Source organism: Schistocerca gregaria, chromosome 2 (genome assembly GCF_023897955.1).
Source record: "Schistocerca gregaria isolate iqSchGreg1 chromosome 2, iqSchGreg1.2, whole genome shotgun sequence".
Taxonomy (NCBI): domain Eukaryota; kingdom Metazoa; phylum Arthropoda; class Insecta; order Orthoptera; family Acrididae; genus Schistocerca; species Schistocerca gregaria.
The window spans coordinates 254353774-254371728 of NC_064921.1; the positions used below are offsets into that span (position 1 = coordinate 254353774).

A 17955-nucleotide genomic window follows, 5' to 3' on the forward strand; every position below is an offset into this window, starting at 1 on the left:
TTCATTTTGAATTTCGTTTCGGTCTGCATCTGTGTGAATGTTCCAGTTCTTCAAGGATATTCATTGTAGGCCCTTTGGGTACCTCATCTAGAGCTTTAACTACTTTTTTCCTTGTGATTCTTGAGTTTCTCCCGGCGTATTTGATAATCAAAATATCCACGGGTATACTGCTGGTCTACAGTGTCCAACGGGCACAATACTTCGGCAATCACACATGTCGCCATCATTAGGTGAACTGACGGACTGAGCTCCTGTGAACGTGCCGGCACGGAGATCCGTACGCTATGGCTATAGGTTCGGTCGCGGTGGCAGCCGATTTAAATACCCTCCGCCCGCGGCGCGCACCCTCCGCTGTCCGCGCCCCGCGCCACGGTCGCGCGGTGGAGCAAATTGCGACGGCGTCTGAGATGACGTCGGAGTGATGGCTCTGTCCGTCGTGGTCGTCACAACTATATGTTTGCTCGATTTACTCTTGATTAACCCAATCGCTGGTTCTCAAGCCTTGCTAAGATTATAGCCACAGTCACGGTTTATGAGCTCGCCATTGGTGCGAATTTCGATGGCCTCTCTAACAACGCTGTCCCAGTATCTCGACGTCTGTACCAGAATCCTCAGGAGTATTTTTTCTTGCTTTGTGTTTTGGATTATGTAGGTGTCCGTAAATTGTAGAGTGACTACTTTCACAGTTCTTGATGTTTTCCTTGGTCTTTAACCGAATACTGCTAACTGTTTGTCCAATGTAGAATTTGTTTCAATCCTTGCAAGAGATTATTTGAACTCCTGTATTTGGGATATTAGAGTTTTTTGCTTTTGCTGATTGTAGTTTTGTGTTCCAAATTATTACAGGTACGGAATGATAGTTTTACCTCCATCTTGTTACACAGATTGTTCAGTTCTCTTAAAATTTGTCCAATGTATGGTGTTGTGACATAGGTTGATTTACTTTTTATTCTTTTTTTACCGTTATTTCTGTATTTATGTCGGGCGATTTTGGCTCTGTGCTGTTCGTATAGTCTGTGTGGAATTGTAGGGTTGAAATGAATCTGCTGTTCTATGTATTGCAGTGTTTTTATTCTTCTTCGTATTGCATCAGCGTTAAGTGGTGAATTTGTGATTCTGTTAATCTTTGATCTGGAGGATGCATATTTTTGAGAATTTGGATGACAGGAGTGTTCACTTATGACAGTGTCTGTTGTGCTGCATTTTTTTTACATATTTCACGGCTGTAGTAGTTGTTACTGCTACTTATCTTTATATCTGGCAACTTTATTGCCTTATTTTATTCTGCTTCCATTCTAAATTTAATTTAAGGATGCAGGCTGTGTAATAGTTCATGATTGTTTTGTGTGTCATTGTTGTCACCTTCTACCAGTGTGGTAAGATGCCATCTACATATCTATGTAGTAAATAATTGTGTATAAAGTGAGCAAATCAGACCTGAGTACTTTCTCTTCTAGTGTATTAATAAATATATGTGCAATCATGCTGGCAATGGAATTGCCCATTGCTACCACATTAGATTATTTGTAAATTTTATTTCAGAATCCAAAATAATTTTGTGATACAATGATTTCTACTAGGTTTATTATTTTGTGTGATTCAATGTTAGAAACCTTCACATGTGTATCAAGTTTTTCTTTATAATTTCAATTGTTTCTGTTATTGTTATATTTGTGTACAGGTTGGTTATATTGAACAATACAAACTTTCCATCCTGGGCAATTTTTATGTCTTTCGTAGTGTGAACTAATGTAATAGAGATTGCTGTTATGTGTTTATATATTGGTTATTAGTATATTCAGTTCTTTACTGAGAAAACAGGTAGGGCTACAATTGCAATAAATTATTGGATAGATTGGAATCAGTCCTTTGTGAAGTTTGGGATGCTTGTGTAGAGAAGGTATTTTGGGATTCATAACAATGCATCATTTCTTTGCTCAGTCTGTAAAGATTGCATTACATTTTTTTTTATTGTTTGTCTAAATTTAGCCTTAAATCTGTTGTTGGAATTGTGATATATAATTGTGATATTGTTACCTTTATCTAAATTTTCATGTTTTATATTTCATCTTGAAATATACTGGAAACCCACCACAACATAAACTATCATAAACTAATACTCTTGTAATCCAAATTCGCATTCCACACAAATATTTTCAAAAAATTGTTCCTAGCACCTAAAATTTATATTCTGTGATAAAATATTTATCTTTTTCAGGAACACTTTTCTTCTTATTAACAGTCTGTAGTTCGTGACCTCTGTACATTGGCTATTGTCAGTTGCTTTGTTGCCAAAATAACCAAACTTATATACTACTTTCAGACATATTTACTGATCTCATTCGTTATCCTAAACTGATTTCCTTTGACTATATTCCATTACCCTAGCTTTACTTTCATTTATGTTCATCTTATAATCTCTTTTTAGGATACCATCTCTTCTCAACTGATCTTCCAAGACCTTTGCATCTCTGACAAATTTGCTATATCATCAGTCAACATGAAAGTTTTTATTTCTTCTATATCATCAGTCAACATGAAAGTTTTTATTTCTTATCTCTGAACACTAATGCCCTTTCTATGTCTCTGCTGGTTTAGTTTATTGTTTGTTTAGTGTACAGGTTGACTAATGTGGCGGACTGGCAACAACCTTGTCTCACGCCCTTCTCCTTTGCACCTTCTCCTATTCCTTTTTCATGTCATTAGACTCTTATAACTGCAGTCTAAATTCTGCATAAGTTTTAGGAATCTCATTGGTAGCTGTATTACACCTGCTACCTTCAGAATTTCTGAGAGAGTATTCCAGACATTTTCATTTATGTAGTGATAATAACTTGTGTATTGCCATGTATATGATCTGTGCTGTGAAGTTTTTTTCAGCCAGATGTTTCCTTAGTGGTGCTTTAGTTTTGACAGAAAATGATGTAGCATAGGCCATACAAAGGTGAATGACAAGCAGATATATTACGACCATACTGACAGCGAAAATTTCCATCTCTCCAGAGGCGTACAACAGCAGCAGTTTGTAGGATCCATCCCTCAGTAGGCCCTGCAGGTCTGTGAAGGGCATCTTCAGGCGGTGGGTGGCCAGGGAGGCGGTGAGAGTGCCGCAGTAGGCAGTGTACACCACCATCGCAGACATCGACGCCACCAGCAGAGTCAACCGCACGCTGTCACGCCTCTTCGTGTCCCCACCCTCACCACAACCTGCCGATCCCATTGATAACCATAAGCAGTGTAATTTGCATGCAGAAAATGTTTTAAGAAGACATGCTAGGATGTGAAGCTTACTGTTCAGTGTTACAGTTTATTGAGTAATCATATTTCTGTGTTAATTTAGAACAAAACTATGATAGCTAAGATCAAATGGGTATGATAATTTCATGCATGTGAAATAATTGGTGTTTCATACGATTCTATCACAAATATATCTGCCTTTTGATTCATTCTTTACACTAAAGATGAAGTGAGAGGTCGAAGCAGTCCTCGAGCAATTCCATTGTCAGTGAGACGGTGGCAGGCATTTATGTAGTTTGCTAATGTGGGATTCACTGTGGAGAAACTTTTTGTCGCAATACATGTAAATAATAACTAGACTTTCTTAAACTGAGCAGAACTGCATTCTTGAAAAGCAGCCAACACTCGTGGATTCTTCGTTATAGAATCTCTATGCTGAGGTAATAACCATTAGGTGTCCCTTCAAGTCGTTGGAATCCTTACTGAATGCTAGAACATAAATAATGTGCACAAGCTATTCAACCTGTGGCAGCACCAGACGAAAGCATCCAACCACAATATGCATTCAAGTTATAATACCTCTGATTTTTTCTCAGGACTGGAAACAGACAAAAAAGTAGGCTTTATTGTCGATTCGTGCCAGAGACGGCAGTACTGTACGACACACGGAACTCTAGTGGCAGTGGTGAGAGTGATAATTGTTTTGACACTTAAAATGGGAACGTTTTCATTACGAGTACAGCATGAATTCTTTCGGTTTTTCCATTTGCATGGAGTGACACCGAATCAAATTCACCGTCATTTGAATGACACATGGATTATGTTATCCTAGCTGTCTTTAATGTGATGATGATGATGACGGTTAGTTTGGGAGACGCTCAACTGCATGGTCATCAGAGCCTGTATGAAGTCCCAATTTTTACACAGTCCAATTTTTCACTCAATCCAATTTTGCAACAACTATGATGATGATGATGATGAAATGATAAAGACATCACAAACACCCAATCCCCAGGCAGAGAGAATCCCCAATCTGGCTAGGAATCGAACCTGGGACCTCGTGATCCAGAGACAGAAACGCTAGCCACTATAGTCTTTAGTGTGTGTTGGTGGGTGGGGCAGTTTGGAGAATGTGATAAGCAACTAGTCTGGTAACGTGATTGAGAGAATGCAAAAAATTTCTTTGAAGGACCATCGAGTGAGTATGGAACATATCACTTCACAAGTTGGTATTTACGTGGATCTGTGCAAACAACCATGAAGAACATGCGAAGTGTCCTCCTGGTGGTTGCTATGAATGGTGATGGATGACCACGAGACTGTGTGCGTGGCCTGTTTCCAGACAATATTGACGCCTGATGACGGTGTGAATGGGATTTTCTTTTCATTTACTGAGGTATGGATGCCGTTTTGCAATCCCGAAACGAAACGCCAATCAGCTCAATGGAAGTGCTGACATTCACCGACAAGAAAAAAATTCGGGTAAGCAACAGTACTGAAAAAATTATGGTGGTAGCGTTCTCGGCCCACGATGAGGTAATCCTTACTCAGCGCATTCCAAAGGGCACTACGGTGACGTGCATCCTACAAGGACGTTTTGAAGAATAGGAGCCTTCCAGCATTGCAAGAAAATGGCCGTAAAAGCAGACACATGTTCTCTTTCTGCAAGGCAAGGCACCAGCGCATCGGGCGAACGCGACGGTGCAGTCTCTTCGTAACAACTACTTTGGAATTACTTCTCACACTCCCTACATACTTCGACTGACCTGACTGCTTGCGACTTTTGGCTGTTTCCAACAACGAAAGAGGCTCCCCGTGGTCGCACATTTATTAGCCATGATGTTAAAGCATCAGGGATTTTCCAGTGGAAAAACCAGACTCCGAAGAGGCGTCCACTGAGGACATGTAATCTTGGCGATGACGTTGTGAAAAATGTTTACGGCTGCAGCGAAGTTACCTCGAGAACTGACACAAGTTTCGCAGTTTTGGTTTTATTATTTTGTGAGAAATAAAATCGGAGGTGTTATTATTTGAATACATCTCATAAATGAAAGAAGTGTATTGCAAATTAGAATATCTCTGTTAACGAGGCAAACACCAATCAACTGACAACTGCTGCACTGATTGTCTTAACAGATTAACGCTGGTAACTGGCTAGTGTAACTCAGGATAATGCCTCACTAACATAACACAGGGCAGGTTTTGATAAGATGTGATGATTCTAATTTTAAGCTCTTTCCTCATATTTTTCCATGCCGCTTAGCAAGCTTTTTAAGCGTCATATTTACCTTTTGGATCTGCAGCCCTTGTCCTTTCTTCCCGCAGTTACAGTTAAATTAAACGATATGGGTCCCACATTTTTACAAACACCAGGCTTTTTCTTTTTCTCCAAACATGCTGCAGCACCTCTTTTCCATCTGCCAACCAAACTTTCCTATGTAAATTTTTTTTCTGTACAACATTCGGTTGTTCCAGCAGTTGAATTTAATGATTCATTTCTTCATACTTTTTATTTATTTTCCACTTTTTCATGTTTTAATTTGGTATTATGGTTTTACAGCCAAGTGTTTAGAGACAAGTGTAGACCCTTTCGTCAACTATATGTGGCCAGAGTTTATCATCAGTTCTGATACTCTTTATTGCTGAATTAGTTCCTCTATCTGTTTATTTCAGTTTGTGTACTCTGTTGAAAGATGTATTTGGAGACAGGAGTGAAAATATTTTGCAATTTTTATTTGATTTCAAGGTTGAGTAATCATGTCATCTTGTTATCTTTGAGACTGATTTGTTACCTGCACATCTGTTATAGTCTCCTTGCCACTGGTATTCTCACAGTATAGTGTCCGCGTCTCGAAGTCTTGCGGTAGCGTTCTCGCTTCCCGCGCACGGGGTCCAGGGTGCGATTCCCGGCGGAGTCAGGCATTTTCTCTGCCTCGAGATGACTGGATGCTGTGAGTCTTTCATCATCATTTCGTCCTCATTCACTCGCAGGTCGCCGTAGTAGCGTTAAAGAACTTGTGGGGCGGCGGCCGAACCGCCCTGCGAGGCATCTCCCGGCCACCAATGCCATACGCTCATTATTATTACAGTATAGTTTTGCTGCATTACATTCTTTACTATTTGGGTGACATTCATCTCCTGCATATAGTGTCTGATGTTTCATTGTGACAGTGTAAGTGATGTTCATGCACATAAGCATTAGTAAATGTTTCTATACTGAGCTAGCAGTGAAGGAAACAAAAGAAAAATTTGGAGTAGGTATTAAAATCCATGAAGAAGAAATAAAAATTTGAGGTTCACCGATGGCATTGTAATTCTGTCAGAGACAGCAAAGGACTTGGAAGAGCAGTTGAACGGAATGGATGGTGTCTTGAAAGGAGGATATAAGATGAACATCAACAAAAGCAAAACGAGGATAATGGAATGTAGTCAAATTAAATCGGGTGATGCTGAGGGAATTAGATTAGGAAATGAGACACTTAAAGTAGTAAAGGAGTTTTGCTATTTGAGGAGCAAAATTACTGATGATGGTCGAAGTAGAGAGTATATAAAATATAGACTGGCAATGGTAAGGAAAGCGTTTCTGAAGAAGAGAAATTTGTTAACATCGAGTATAGATTTAAGTGTCAGGAAGCCATTTCTGAAAGTATTTGTATGGAGTGTAGCCATGTATGGAAGTGAAACATGGACGATAAATAGTTTGGACAAGAAGTGAGTAGAAGCTTTTGAATTTGGTGCTACAGAAGAATGCTGAAGATTAGATGGGTAGATCATATAACTAATGAGGAAGTATTGAATAGGATTGGGGAGAAGAGTAGTTTGTGGCAGAACTTGACTAGAAGAAGGGATCGGTTGGTAGGACATGTTCTGAGGCATCAAGGGATCACCACTTTAGTATTGGAAGGCAGCGTGGAGTGTAAAAATCGTAGAGGGTGACCAAGAGATGAATACACTAAGCAGGTTCAGAAGTACAGTTAGCAGATTCAGAAGGATTTAGGTTGCGGTAGGCACTGGGAGATGAAGAGGGTTGCGCAGTATAGAGTTCATGGAGAGCTGCATCAAACCAGTCTCAGGACTGAAGACTACAATATATATATATATATATATATATATATATATATATATATATATATATATTGCACATAGAGAAAAGGTTTGATGGTCTTGAAATATGCAAAGTATATTTTACTGCTAGTAGGGAACCAGTGGATTTGCCTAGGTAATGGAAGTCACGAGTGATTTGTGCCTGCTAGTTGGACACAGTGTAACCTTGAGGGTCACTCCGTGCGACATATAGAATCAGTACCAGAAAAATATTGTACATGTAATAGTTAGGGACATATGGCTGGGCAGAGCCAAAAGTTGAGATAGCCCAGATTTAAAAGTTAGAATTAAATTAATATATTTTGTTTTCTTGTCTTGTGAATGATAATTCACAAAATGAGTGTTGTCAAGGGCAAAGCTTCGACAGAACCAGAGACACAAGGCGTCAAAGAGCTGGAAGCACTAAGCATACTATTAGAAAGGTAGCACAATTAATACCAGATTATACACAACTGCGTAGGTTGGTAGAATCACAGTCACCACTATGGGGTGTAGATTTATCAGTCGCAAGTTTAATTGATCCTTTTTCTGATAAGGTAATGAGGATGGGCAGGTCTTTGTGGGAGATCTTGTAAATCTGACGCTGAGATGGAAGGTTGGTCTACTTAGGAATTATTGACTGTTACAAGATTGAGACTAACAGGGGAAGCTAAAACTTATGTAGGGTATTCAGAAGCTTTTAAGGGAGCTACAAAATTGGAAGTATTTAAAGAAGGATTAATTAAGAGATTAGTGCCAGACTCTATAAAGATCAATTAGGGGTAATAACTAAGAGAAATATGGAAACTAGAACAGTTTGCAGATAGAATAAGGAAAATTAATGGAAGTACTTATGAATTATGACAGGATGCTGCAGGGAGTGAAATTATTTTGTAAAAAGCTGAGTATAGGGGACTCGATGCTTTTTTAAGAGGGTTGCATGCGAAAAATTCAAGACGTGTACGGACAGGGCGTCCAAAGGGCTTGCGGTTAACTATGGAGTGTGAGAAGATAGATTTGTTGACTGGAAAGCAAGGTATATAGTGTCCGCAGGTAACATAAAATTTTGCAGATGTGGGTGAACGGAACGTGTAAGGAGGTAGCGTCTCCAGCTTTAGGTTGTTGTGAATGAAATATGAGGAAGTAACAGCTTTAGAAGTAGAGGACTGGGAAGAATAAGGTATTAAACGCCAATTGGAACCCCATATCCATTTATGGTCATTCCCAGTAAGACTGGATGCTACAAAAACGTATGCAGAGGTGGATTGTGCTATAAGAGGAATAGTAGTAAAAAGGTGATGCCGAATGTTATTGCACACAGAGGCAAAAGTATTTGTCGCCAGTAATGAATTGGTGAAATGTAAGCAATGGGCCCCTAACGGTACATAGTGTATGGAGCGAGTGATTGAGATTTCACACCTTTAGGATAGGTGGACATAGACTTTTGACTGAATACGGTTCAGTTTAAACAATTTGTATAGATAGTGTCACATGTGAGTGAGGGACACGGCATGATTCCAGGATCAGATTTATTATTTCAGCATTGTGCCCATAATCGATCTTCGGCAACACAGGGTGGAACCTGTTGAAAAAATATTAGGTGAAGCCATTGCCAGTGTAGCGATGTCACGAGGGGAGTCTGTCGCGAAAGACTAATAGTTTAAACTGCAAATGGTGACACTGAGACTTTATTCGCGCGTTTGCGTATCTAAGGGTATTGGGAAATCACATTGGATCACTCTTGAGTCTAGCTTTCCAGGAGGAATTTTGTGTGTGGTGGAACAGTTAGAAGAGAATGAAGCATTAGATCGGGTTGGTTGCCAGTCAAAACAGGATTAACAAAGGACTTATCAATCACTAATAGCCGCGTGGTCTAAGGCGCTACAGTCATGGACTGTGCGGCTGGTCCCGGCGGAGGTTCGAGTCCTCCCTCGGGCATGGGTGTGTGTGTGTGTTTGTCCTTTGGATAATTTAGGTTAAGTAGTGTGTAAGCTTAGGGACTGATGACCTTAGCAGTTAAGTGCCATAAGATTTCACACAGACACGAACACTAATAAACAAAGGGGCTGTTAATCATTAGTATGGGTCTCCTAGAAGAAGAAGAATGTGACACAGGGAATGTCAGCCACAGACAACAAACGAACGCCATTGAAACTGCATTACGAGGAAAAGTGAAGCACCTAGGGAGGAGCAATAGGGAACTGATGGTCACATTACTTTTGGAATTTAAGGATTTATTTTTTCCAAAGGACCGTTACCAGCAACGCATATTGCATAGCACTGCGTACCAACAGGAAACGAATCACCAGTCCACTTCAAACCATACGGAATACCAAGGTACTTAGGGCCAGTTTTGGAAGAATTTATCAACAGCTGAAAGATGGAATAATTGAAGAACATAATACTGCGTTGAAGAGTGAGCAAGAATAGTCATTATGCCAAAAGAAATCAACAGATGGAACATGAAAATTTAGGTCTTTTCGTGATTACAGACATCTAAATGCGAAGACAATAATGGACAGCTATCATTTGCTAAATATCACAGAAACCTTGGATCATTTAGGGAATCAAAATATTTTTCAGCAATAGATTTCAAGAATGATCATCATCAGATAGAGGTTGCATCACAGTATCGACATAAAACAACGTTTTCGGGACCAATCGGATTTTAAAATGCACCTGCAACGTTTCAGAGATTGTTGGATGGAGAACTCAAAGGATTAAAATCACGGCAGTGCATAGTGCACTTCGATGACACAGTCGTCTATGGGAGTGATATGGAACAGCATATGCGGTGATTGAAGGAAGTTCTCCTATGGTTACAAGCAGCGAAGTTAACACTGAGTAGAGAAAAGTGTAATTTAGACATAGAAGAAGTGGCCTACCTAAGCCATACCATAAGATGGGGTTAAGACGGACTCAAGATTAATTAAAGCTGTATGAGAAATTCCTGTCCCAAAATCTGTAAAGGAGTTGCAATCGTTCTGAGGAATCGCGAGCTATTACCGCCGTATCGTACAAGGATTTGCAAATACTGCCTGAGCGTTCACATAGTTGTTAAAAAAAGTTACTAAATTTGTGTGGTCACAAGAGGGCCAGCATGCTTTTGAGGAGCTGAAATAAGCTTTAAAATCGATTCCAATAGTGCTATTTCGAAATGTTAATAGAGAATTTGTTTCATCATCTGATGCATCAAAAAACGCATTTGGCTGTGGGTTGTCACAAGAGGTATATAGCGTAGAACATTTGATAGCTTACGGATCACGACAACAAAATTTTCCAGAAAGAAATTATTCCAAAACAGAGAAAGAGATTTTAAGCCTTATTTATGGAATCACGTATTTCAAATGTTATCTGTACATTAAAAAGTTTAGAGTAATAACAGACTATGCGGTGTTAAAATGGTTATTGGAGTTAAAGGATCCTTCTAGTAGGTTGATGCAATGGGCAGTAAGACTAAGTGAATTTGATTTCGAAGTCACGCATAAATATGGGAGGAAGCACGGAAATGCGGGTGGCTTAAGTAGGTAAATAGCAGTATTAAATAATGCGGGTAACGAGCATAAGGAATGGGAAACTACACAGAGAACAGATGACTAATGTAAGCAGCATTTTAAGCAGTCATTTTTCAAGATATGTAGAAATAGTGCCTGAAACAATAGTAATAGACCAGGGAACGAACTTCATATCGGATATATTCGAGAATTTGTGTAAGTTATTGAATGTGAATAAGTCAAGGACGAGTCCTCTCCATTCACAAGCCAATGGAAGAACTTAAAGAGTGCATAGGACAATCGGGAAGACGTTTGGATATTACACTCACTCACATCACAGAAACCGGGACGCCTATTAGAAGTATGTCGTCTTCGCCTACAACTCAAAAGAGAATCCGAACACAGGATTATCGCCATATAAAGTAGTATATGGTCGTGAAATGCCATCACCGTTCGGGATATTGAAAACAAAGCAAGGGAAGACTGGAGAGTCTGTTAAGTAATTTGCCAGAGTAATTAGAGAAATTTGGAATAGACTGTGGAGGGAAAATAGACGAACACTGGAGAAACAGGGAGAAGCATTGGTCCTTACGGCAAGAACGCCACAGCATAAGCTTGGTCAGTGAGTGATGCTATCAACTTCGTATATGCCAAAGGGAAAGGGAAAGAAGTTTTTTCTTAGTGTTAGGGATCATACCAAGCGGTAGAGACTTCGTCTCCACTAAATGACAAGATTCAATTACCGACGAGAACGAAAGTTGTGCATGTAGGGCGGCAGAAAACTTTTCAAGGGAGTTCGGAAGTTATTCCAGGGATAGGATATGCAGACTGAAAAGGGAGAGTCAGGAGAAAGATGTCAGAAGATGAACAAGAGGTTGTGAATGAAATGGAAGATAAGCAAGATGTTGTGAATTAAACTATTAGGAAGAATTCGTATGGATTAAGGCCTAGGAGATAGTCATTTAGTTATTTTTTAGTTTAGGTGTAGATATAATTTAATTAGTATAAGCAGCTGCGGAGCGCAATTAATTTAAGAGGAAGGAAAGTACTCGATATTCCTGCCCCTATGTGAGGTGCAGACTAGGCGAGATGATGTAGTTCATAGCAGAACTACCGATCTTCGTCGGTATGGAAGTCTGATGGAACCAGCATCTGGAAGGGGGAGTGCTGTTCGCCAAGCCCAAAGATGTGGTGATCACGAGTCTTTGCTGGGTGATACAGATGGTATTTAATGTATGACAGCTGCATAATGAGGTGAGAAGATTCGAAGAAGCATTCGACAAATTCCGTCAGGGAGCCGAAAGACAGAGGGTACTCAAAGGAAGTGCTTTGGTATCTGAAAGAATAAAAGGCGTACGAGAAATTAAGGAGTGAGATGACCCAGGTGCTGAGGGTATTCTACGTACGTGAAGGAATGGGGGCTGGATGGATGGTGGAGGTCAGCTTGTGGAAGTAGTATTTGGCACTGCTGATGTGGAAGACATTCAAACTGCGAACGACGTCACAGAAGAGGTTAAGCAATGGGCAAACGCGAAAAAACCATGAGTGACTGGCACACAAAGCGGATTGCAAGCTAAGAGAAGGACACACAGCTACTACGACGGCTGACTGGGGAAGTAATGTGGTATGCCAGAGCTGCAGAGGAAGCAGTTAATCAGAATATCAGGGAACTACAAACCGAAGTAGAGCTCTTAAGTAGTATTGACAAAATGGGTGCAGTCTGTAGAAGATAGTATTTGGGAACCACAAGAGAAAGTAATTAAACGACAGCCCGCATCTCGTCGTCGCGCGGTAGCGTTCTCACTTCCCACGGCCGGTATCCCGGGTTCGATTCCCAGCGGGGTCAGGGATTTTCTCTGCCTCGTGATGGCTGGATGTTGTGTGATGTCCTTAGGTTAGTTAGGTTTAAGTAGTTCTAAGTTCTAGGGGACTGATGACCATCGATGTTAAGTCCCATAGTGCTCAGAGCCATTTGAACCATTTGAATTAAACTACAGGCGGCTATGCAGCAGACTGTAAGAGGTCAGTTAGGGGTAAAATTGTTGTCACCAGAGCATTATTTAGACGTTCTAAGGAAATTACAAAAGGAACTAACGCCGGAGTCGGAGTTGGTTTTAGAACCCGAGCACAAAACGTACCTTTCCATTTAAGGGTGGCCACAGTATCAGTGAGAGCTGATGGAGCAAAACTTTACATTTCCATTTCTACATCAGTAGCCAGGAAACAAGCATGTTACGAATGCTACGTAGTCCACGCATAACATGTCAAGTGGGAGATACTGAAGAAATTTGTAGGAGTAAAAACACGGCGACTCTTATTAATTGCAAGATATGTAGAAATGAAAGGTGCAAGTTACATAAATGCTACTGAGGGGAAATCACAGTATGTTCCAGTATGGTAATAAGTGAGGGGCTCGATTCCTGGGTAGTGAAATTGCTAATGAGACAAAAGGAGGTAAGAGAATGCAATACAGAAGTGATCGAACAAGGGCTGTACTTTCAGCAGGTCAAGATCTTTGGTTGTATCCTACCTTTGACAAGATGGTAGCAGTGGCTAGTTGTTTCGAGCAGGGGGAGCTTACGTCAGCATAGAGGCTAGAATTAATATTGGACAGAGGAGCCCATGGAAGTGCTGTCTGCCACAAATCCAGTCAGCTTAAATCAAACGCTGGAGAATTAACGCAGTCCATAAACACGTCTTTGAACCAGCAAGAGCGACGAGCCTCCTGGAAACCTTATCGCGGCATTTAAATTTATATTAGGAAAAACAGTACCGAAAGGAGACAACATTGACTGTTGTCATACCAACACTGCAGCAGCTCTTGTTCTGCAGAGCGTCGTCATCGTTTTGGTTTGTAGAAGATGAAACAAAACACAACTAACAGGTGCTGCAAAGCAGGGTCAGCTGGGCGCGATATAGCAACAGCCGACGCTGCAGCTCACAACTGGAAGAACAGAAGCTTTTCCTCACTTTCCAGTACAGAAGTGTTTAGAGTAGATGCCGTAATGTACACTACTGGCCATTAAAATTGCTACACCAAGAAGAAATGTAGATGATAAACGGGTATTCATTGGACAAATATATTATACTAGAACTGACATGTGATTATATTTTCACGCAGTTCGGGTGTATAGATCCTGAGAAATCAGTACCCAGAACAACCACCTCTGGCCGTAATAACGGCCTTGATACGCTGGGCATTGAGTCAAACAGAGCTTGGATGGCGAGTACAGGTACAGCTGCCCATGCAGCTTCAACACGATACCACAGTTCATCAAGAGTAGTGACTGGTGTATTGTGACGAGCCAGTTTCTCGGTCACCATTGACCAGACGTTTTCAATTGGTGAGAGATCTGGAGAATGTGCTGGCTAGGGCAGCAGTCGGACATTTTCTGTATCCAGGAAGGCCCGTATACGGGACCTGCAACATGCGCTCGTGCATTATCTTGCTGAAATGTAGGATTTCGCAGGGATCGAATGAAAGCTAGAGCCACGGGTCATAACACATCTGAAATGTAACGTCACTGTTCACTGATGCTGTAAACAGAACCTGGATTCATCCGAAAAAATTACGTTTTGCCATTCCTGCACCGAGGTTGAGTACACCATCGCAGGCGCTCCTGTCTGTGATGCAACGTCAAAGGTAGCCGCAACCATGGTCTCCGAGCTGATAGTCCATGCTGCTGCACACGTCGTCGAACTGTTGGTGCAGATGGTTGTTGTCTTGCAAACGTCCCTATCTGTTGAGTCAGGGATCGAGACGTGGCTGCACGATCCGTTACAGGCATGCGGATAAGATGCCTGTCATCTCGACTACTAGTGATACGAGGCCGTTGCGATCCAGCAAGGCGTTCTGTTTTACCCTCCTGAACCCACCGATTCCATATTCTGCTAACAGTCATTGGATCTGGACCAACGCGAGCAGCAATGTCGCTATACGATAAACCGCAATCGTGATAGGCTACAGTCCGAGCTTTATGAAAGTCAGAAACGTGATGCTACGCAATTCTCCACCTTACACGAGGCATCACAACAACGTTTCACCAGGCAACGCCGGTCAACAGCTATTAGTGTATGAGAAATCGGTTGGAAACTTTCCTCATGTCAGCACGTCGTAGGTGTCGCCACCGGCGCCAACTTTGTGTGAATGCTCTGAAAAGCTAATCATTTGCATATCACAGTATCTTCTTCCTGACCGTTAAATTTCGCGTCTGTAGCATGTCATCTTGGTGGTGTAGCAATTTTAATGGCCAGTAGTGTATAAGCAAACATAGTGTGGAGCGTACAAATACTCAGATACCGGAGTACAACCTACACCAGGAATCTATGACTCCCAGAAAGAACATTTTGGAATGCAGGTCAGGGACTACTGTTCAACCACAGGACAGGGCAGGCTCCGCCTGAATCACGAAAACGCCACCGCCGGAGCAGAGAGCCGCCCGCTCTGTGGAGGGAGGTCATAGCCGCTCCCACGGAATTGTCAACTGCGGTGCCGCTGTATTATCGTGGTCGCAGCTGGAGACCCCATACTGACAGCAGCATTCGAGTGACGCCACACTTGGCCCTGCTCCCTGCGCTGGCAGCAATGCCGGACGTGCATGGTTTCACAAGAGAGCCATCTGGACGCCACCACCAAGGTGTTCCTCATGTGCTATAACCAAGGGCCGAAATATACAAGTTAACTGAACAAATCTACTGTCGTCCTGGCGTCTCATTTCACTCTCTACGGGTAACAATCTATGTACCATCTAGAACAGATGTGAATTCGCCTGTTTGCTTACCTAATATTTTATTTGTTTCATTCAAATGTTAATGTCTATTTGTGCATATATAATCTAATAGAATTGGTACAAACCAACTCTAGCCATAATTTTCAAAAAATACTTAGGACATGACCTGTACCTTGCATGAGGAATATTCCTGCAACGTGTAAGGTGTCACTATATGTCTGGTTGTGGCCGTCATGAAACCCCAAACCTCTGCTGTATCTCCTTTGAACTCTGAGGACAGTCCAAACGACGGCTATGACAGTGATGGCGCACAGCCAGAGACATCTGTCAAAGGGCCGTAAAAAATTATTCCACGTTGATTCCTCCTCCTTCGGCTTCTGAAGAAATAGGACCAACCTAAAACCAAAACATAAAAATAATACTATCAGTTCTTCTAAACTACAGGATGACTAATTATTTCTGAGTAACACAACAGATTCATTTGGTTTCAGTTTATCTACTGATAAAATAAGTCCATTTTTACCGTGAAGCTGCTGCAGCCGAGTGGTGCCGGCACGGTAGCTCAGCGTGTTCGTTCAGAGGGTTAGCTACCCTTTCGAATAAAGAAACTAAGCGAACGGATCAACGAACAAACTGAACAGGTGTCATCGGACGTCCACTCTGAACAAATTCAACGAACAATACAGAACAAATTAAAAAAAAAAAGTGGTTAGCGTTCAAGCCGCTGGATCGCTGGATCGAGTTCCGTTCGTCAGTTTTCTTTTATTTTTTATTTTCAACACAGTCATTTTCTTTACTGATGCAATGGGAAAATACGTGTAATCGGATGAACTTTTACTAAATTTGCAATGTTATTTAGAAGTCTACTAATTTTTATTATCACAAATAATATAATATTCATAACCATCGACTAGTAAACGACCAAACGCATAAAGTGATACTGAAAATGTATGCTTGTCCGTGTCTTCAAAACTGTTCATACAAGAGAATCATAAATTGCTTCTCGGAAGACGCTATTAAAATACACTCGATACTGTATAAACAATTATCAGCGGCGATTTTTAAGGAAATACTGCGTTATGCATGGTTTTCTTCCAAATTATCGTCTGAAAGAGAGGTTTTTGAAAATGCTAACGAGGTTTATTTCTCCACCGAAAACGTCAAAAGACCTTGCGTATGCGGAAACATAGCATGTATTCAGTGCAGCTGGTGACGTGTAACTTTATGTTTTCCATGTTTTTACGAAAAATTCCATCCTGCAACTTGTACTCGTAATGTAAAAAGCGTCGATTAATTGTACATCTTTTGAAAGCTGTCTGTGCCGGTCAAAACTTAGAGGTAACAAGTCGTTTCGGGCTCCTTCCAGATACAAGGGATTTCTCAGATCACGGACATGCACACATTTTTAGTAGCACTTTATGCGTTTGGTCGTTTACTAGTCGATAGTTATGAATATTACATTATTTGTGATAATAAAAATTAGTAGACTGGCAAATAACATTGTAAATTTAATAACAGTTCATCCGATTACTCGTATTTTCCCATTATATCAATTGTAATATAAATAGTAAAGAAAATGACTGTGTTGAAAATAAAAAAAACTGACGAACTGAACTCGGGATCTAACGGCTTGAACGCAAACCACTCTTTTTTTTTAAAAAAAAAAAGTTGTTCTCTATTGTTGGTTGAATTTGTTCAGGGCGGATGTCCGATGACACCCGTTCAGTTTGTTCGTTGATCCGTTAGCTCAGTTTTTTTATTAGAATAGGTAGCTAACACGCTGACCGAACCCGCTGAGCTATCGTGCCGGCACCACTCGGCTGAATCCGCTTCATGGTAAAAATGGTCACGCGTATTTGACGACCGAAATTATCTTGCGATTTTCTCAATAACTCTTGAGAAGAGCGCACTACTGCTTACACATTTTATTGTCCTCATGGAGTACTACGAGTGCACAAAGATGGCAGTAAATCCACGTTCCAAACGTCGTGGCCTCCCCTTGTGAGTATAGACTGGGATGTCTCTGAATTCATTGCTGGGGTACAGACAGACAGCCATGCCTAATACTTTTGAGCACCTTTTCTGAAGACTGTCTCGATCAGCTAGCTCTGCAGCCCAGAAGCAATGGAAATATCTTAGACCTCGTAGCTACAAATAGGCTGTACCTTATCGAAAATGCCAGTATAGAAACTTGGTCTAGGGAACACCATGTCATTATAGTAACTATGATTGCAGAAGTTAACAAATCAGTCATGAAGACTAGGGAAGTGTTTCTAGTAGCCGGAGCAGATAAGCAGTTATTAGATTCTCACAGAGACGGTGACTTGCCATCTCTTAGATCCAGTAAGATGGACGCAGAGGAATGATGGGTAAAGTCTGTGCAGATTATAAATCGTTGTCTGAGGGTAATA

The 17955-nt window shown here is 41.0% G+C and overlaps 1 protein-coding gene across 1 annotated transcript in view; it reads right to left on the reverse strand.

Moving 5' to 3' along the window:
• The window catches only part of LOC126335734 (glutamate receptor 1-like), a 54748-nt gene that overhangs the window by 26923 nt on the left and 9870 nt on the right, over positions 1–17955 (reverse strand). The window contains exons 2-3 of the mRNA XM_049999190.1: positions 15717–15940; positions 2981–3207 (exon numbers count right to left, since the gene is read on the reverse strand). Of these exons, the coding sequence (XP_049855147.1) occupies positions 2981–3207; positions 15717–15940 (451 nt within the window). The remainder of the gene's footprint in view (positions 1–2980; positions 3208–15716; positions 15941–17955) is intronic.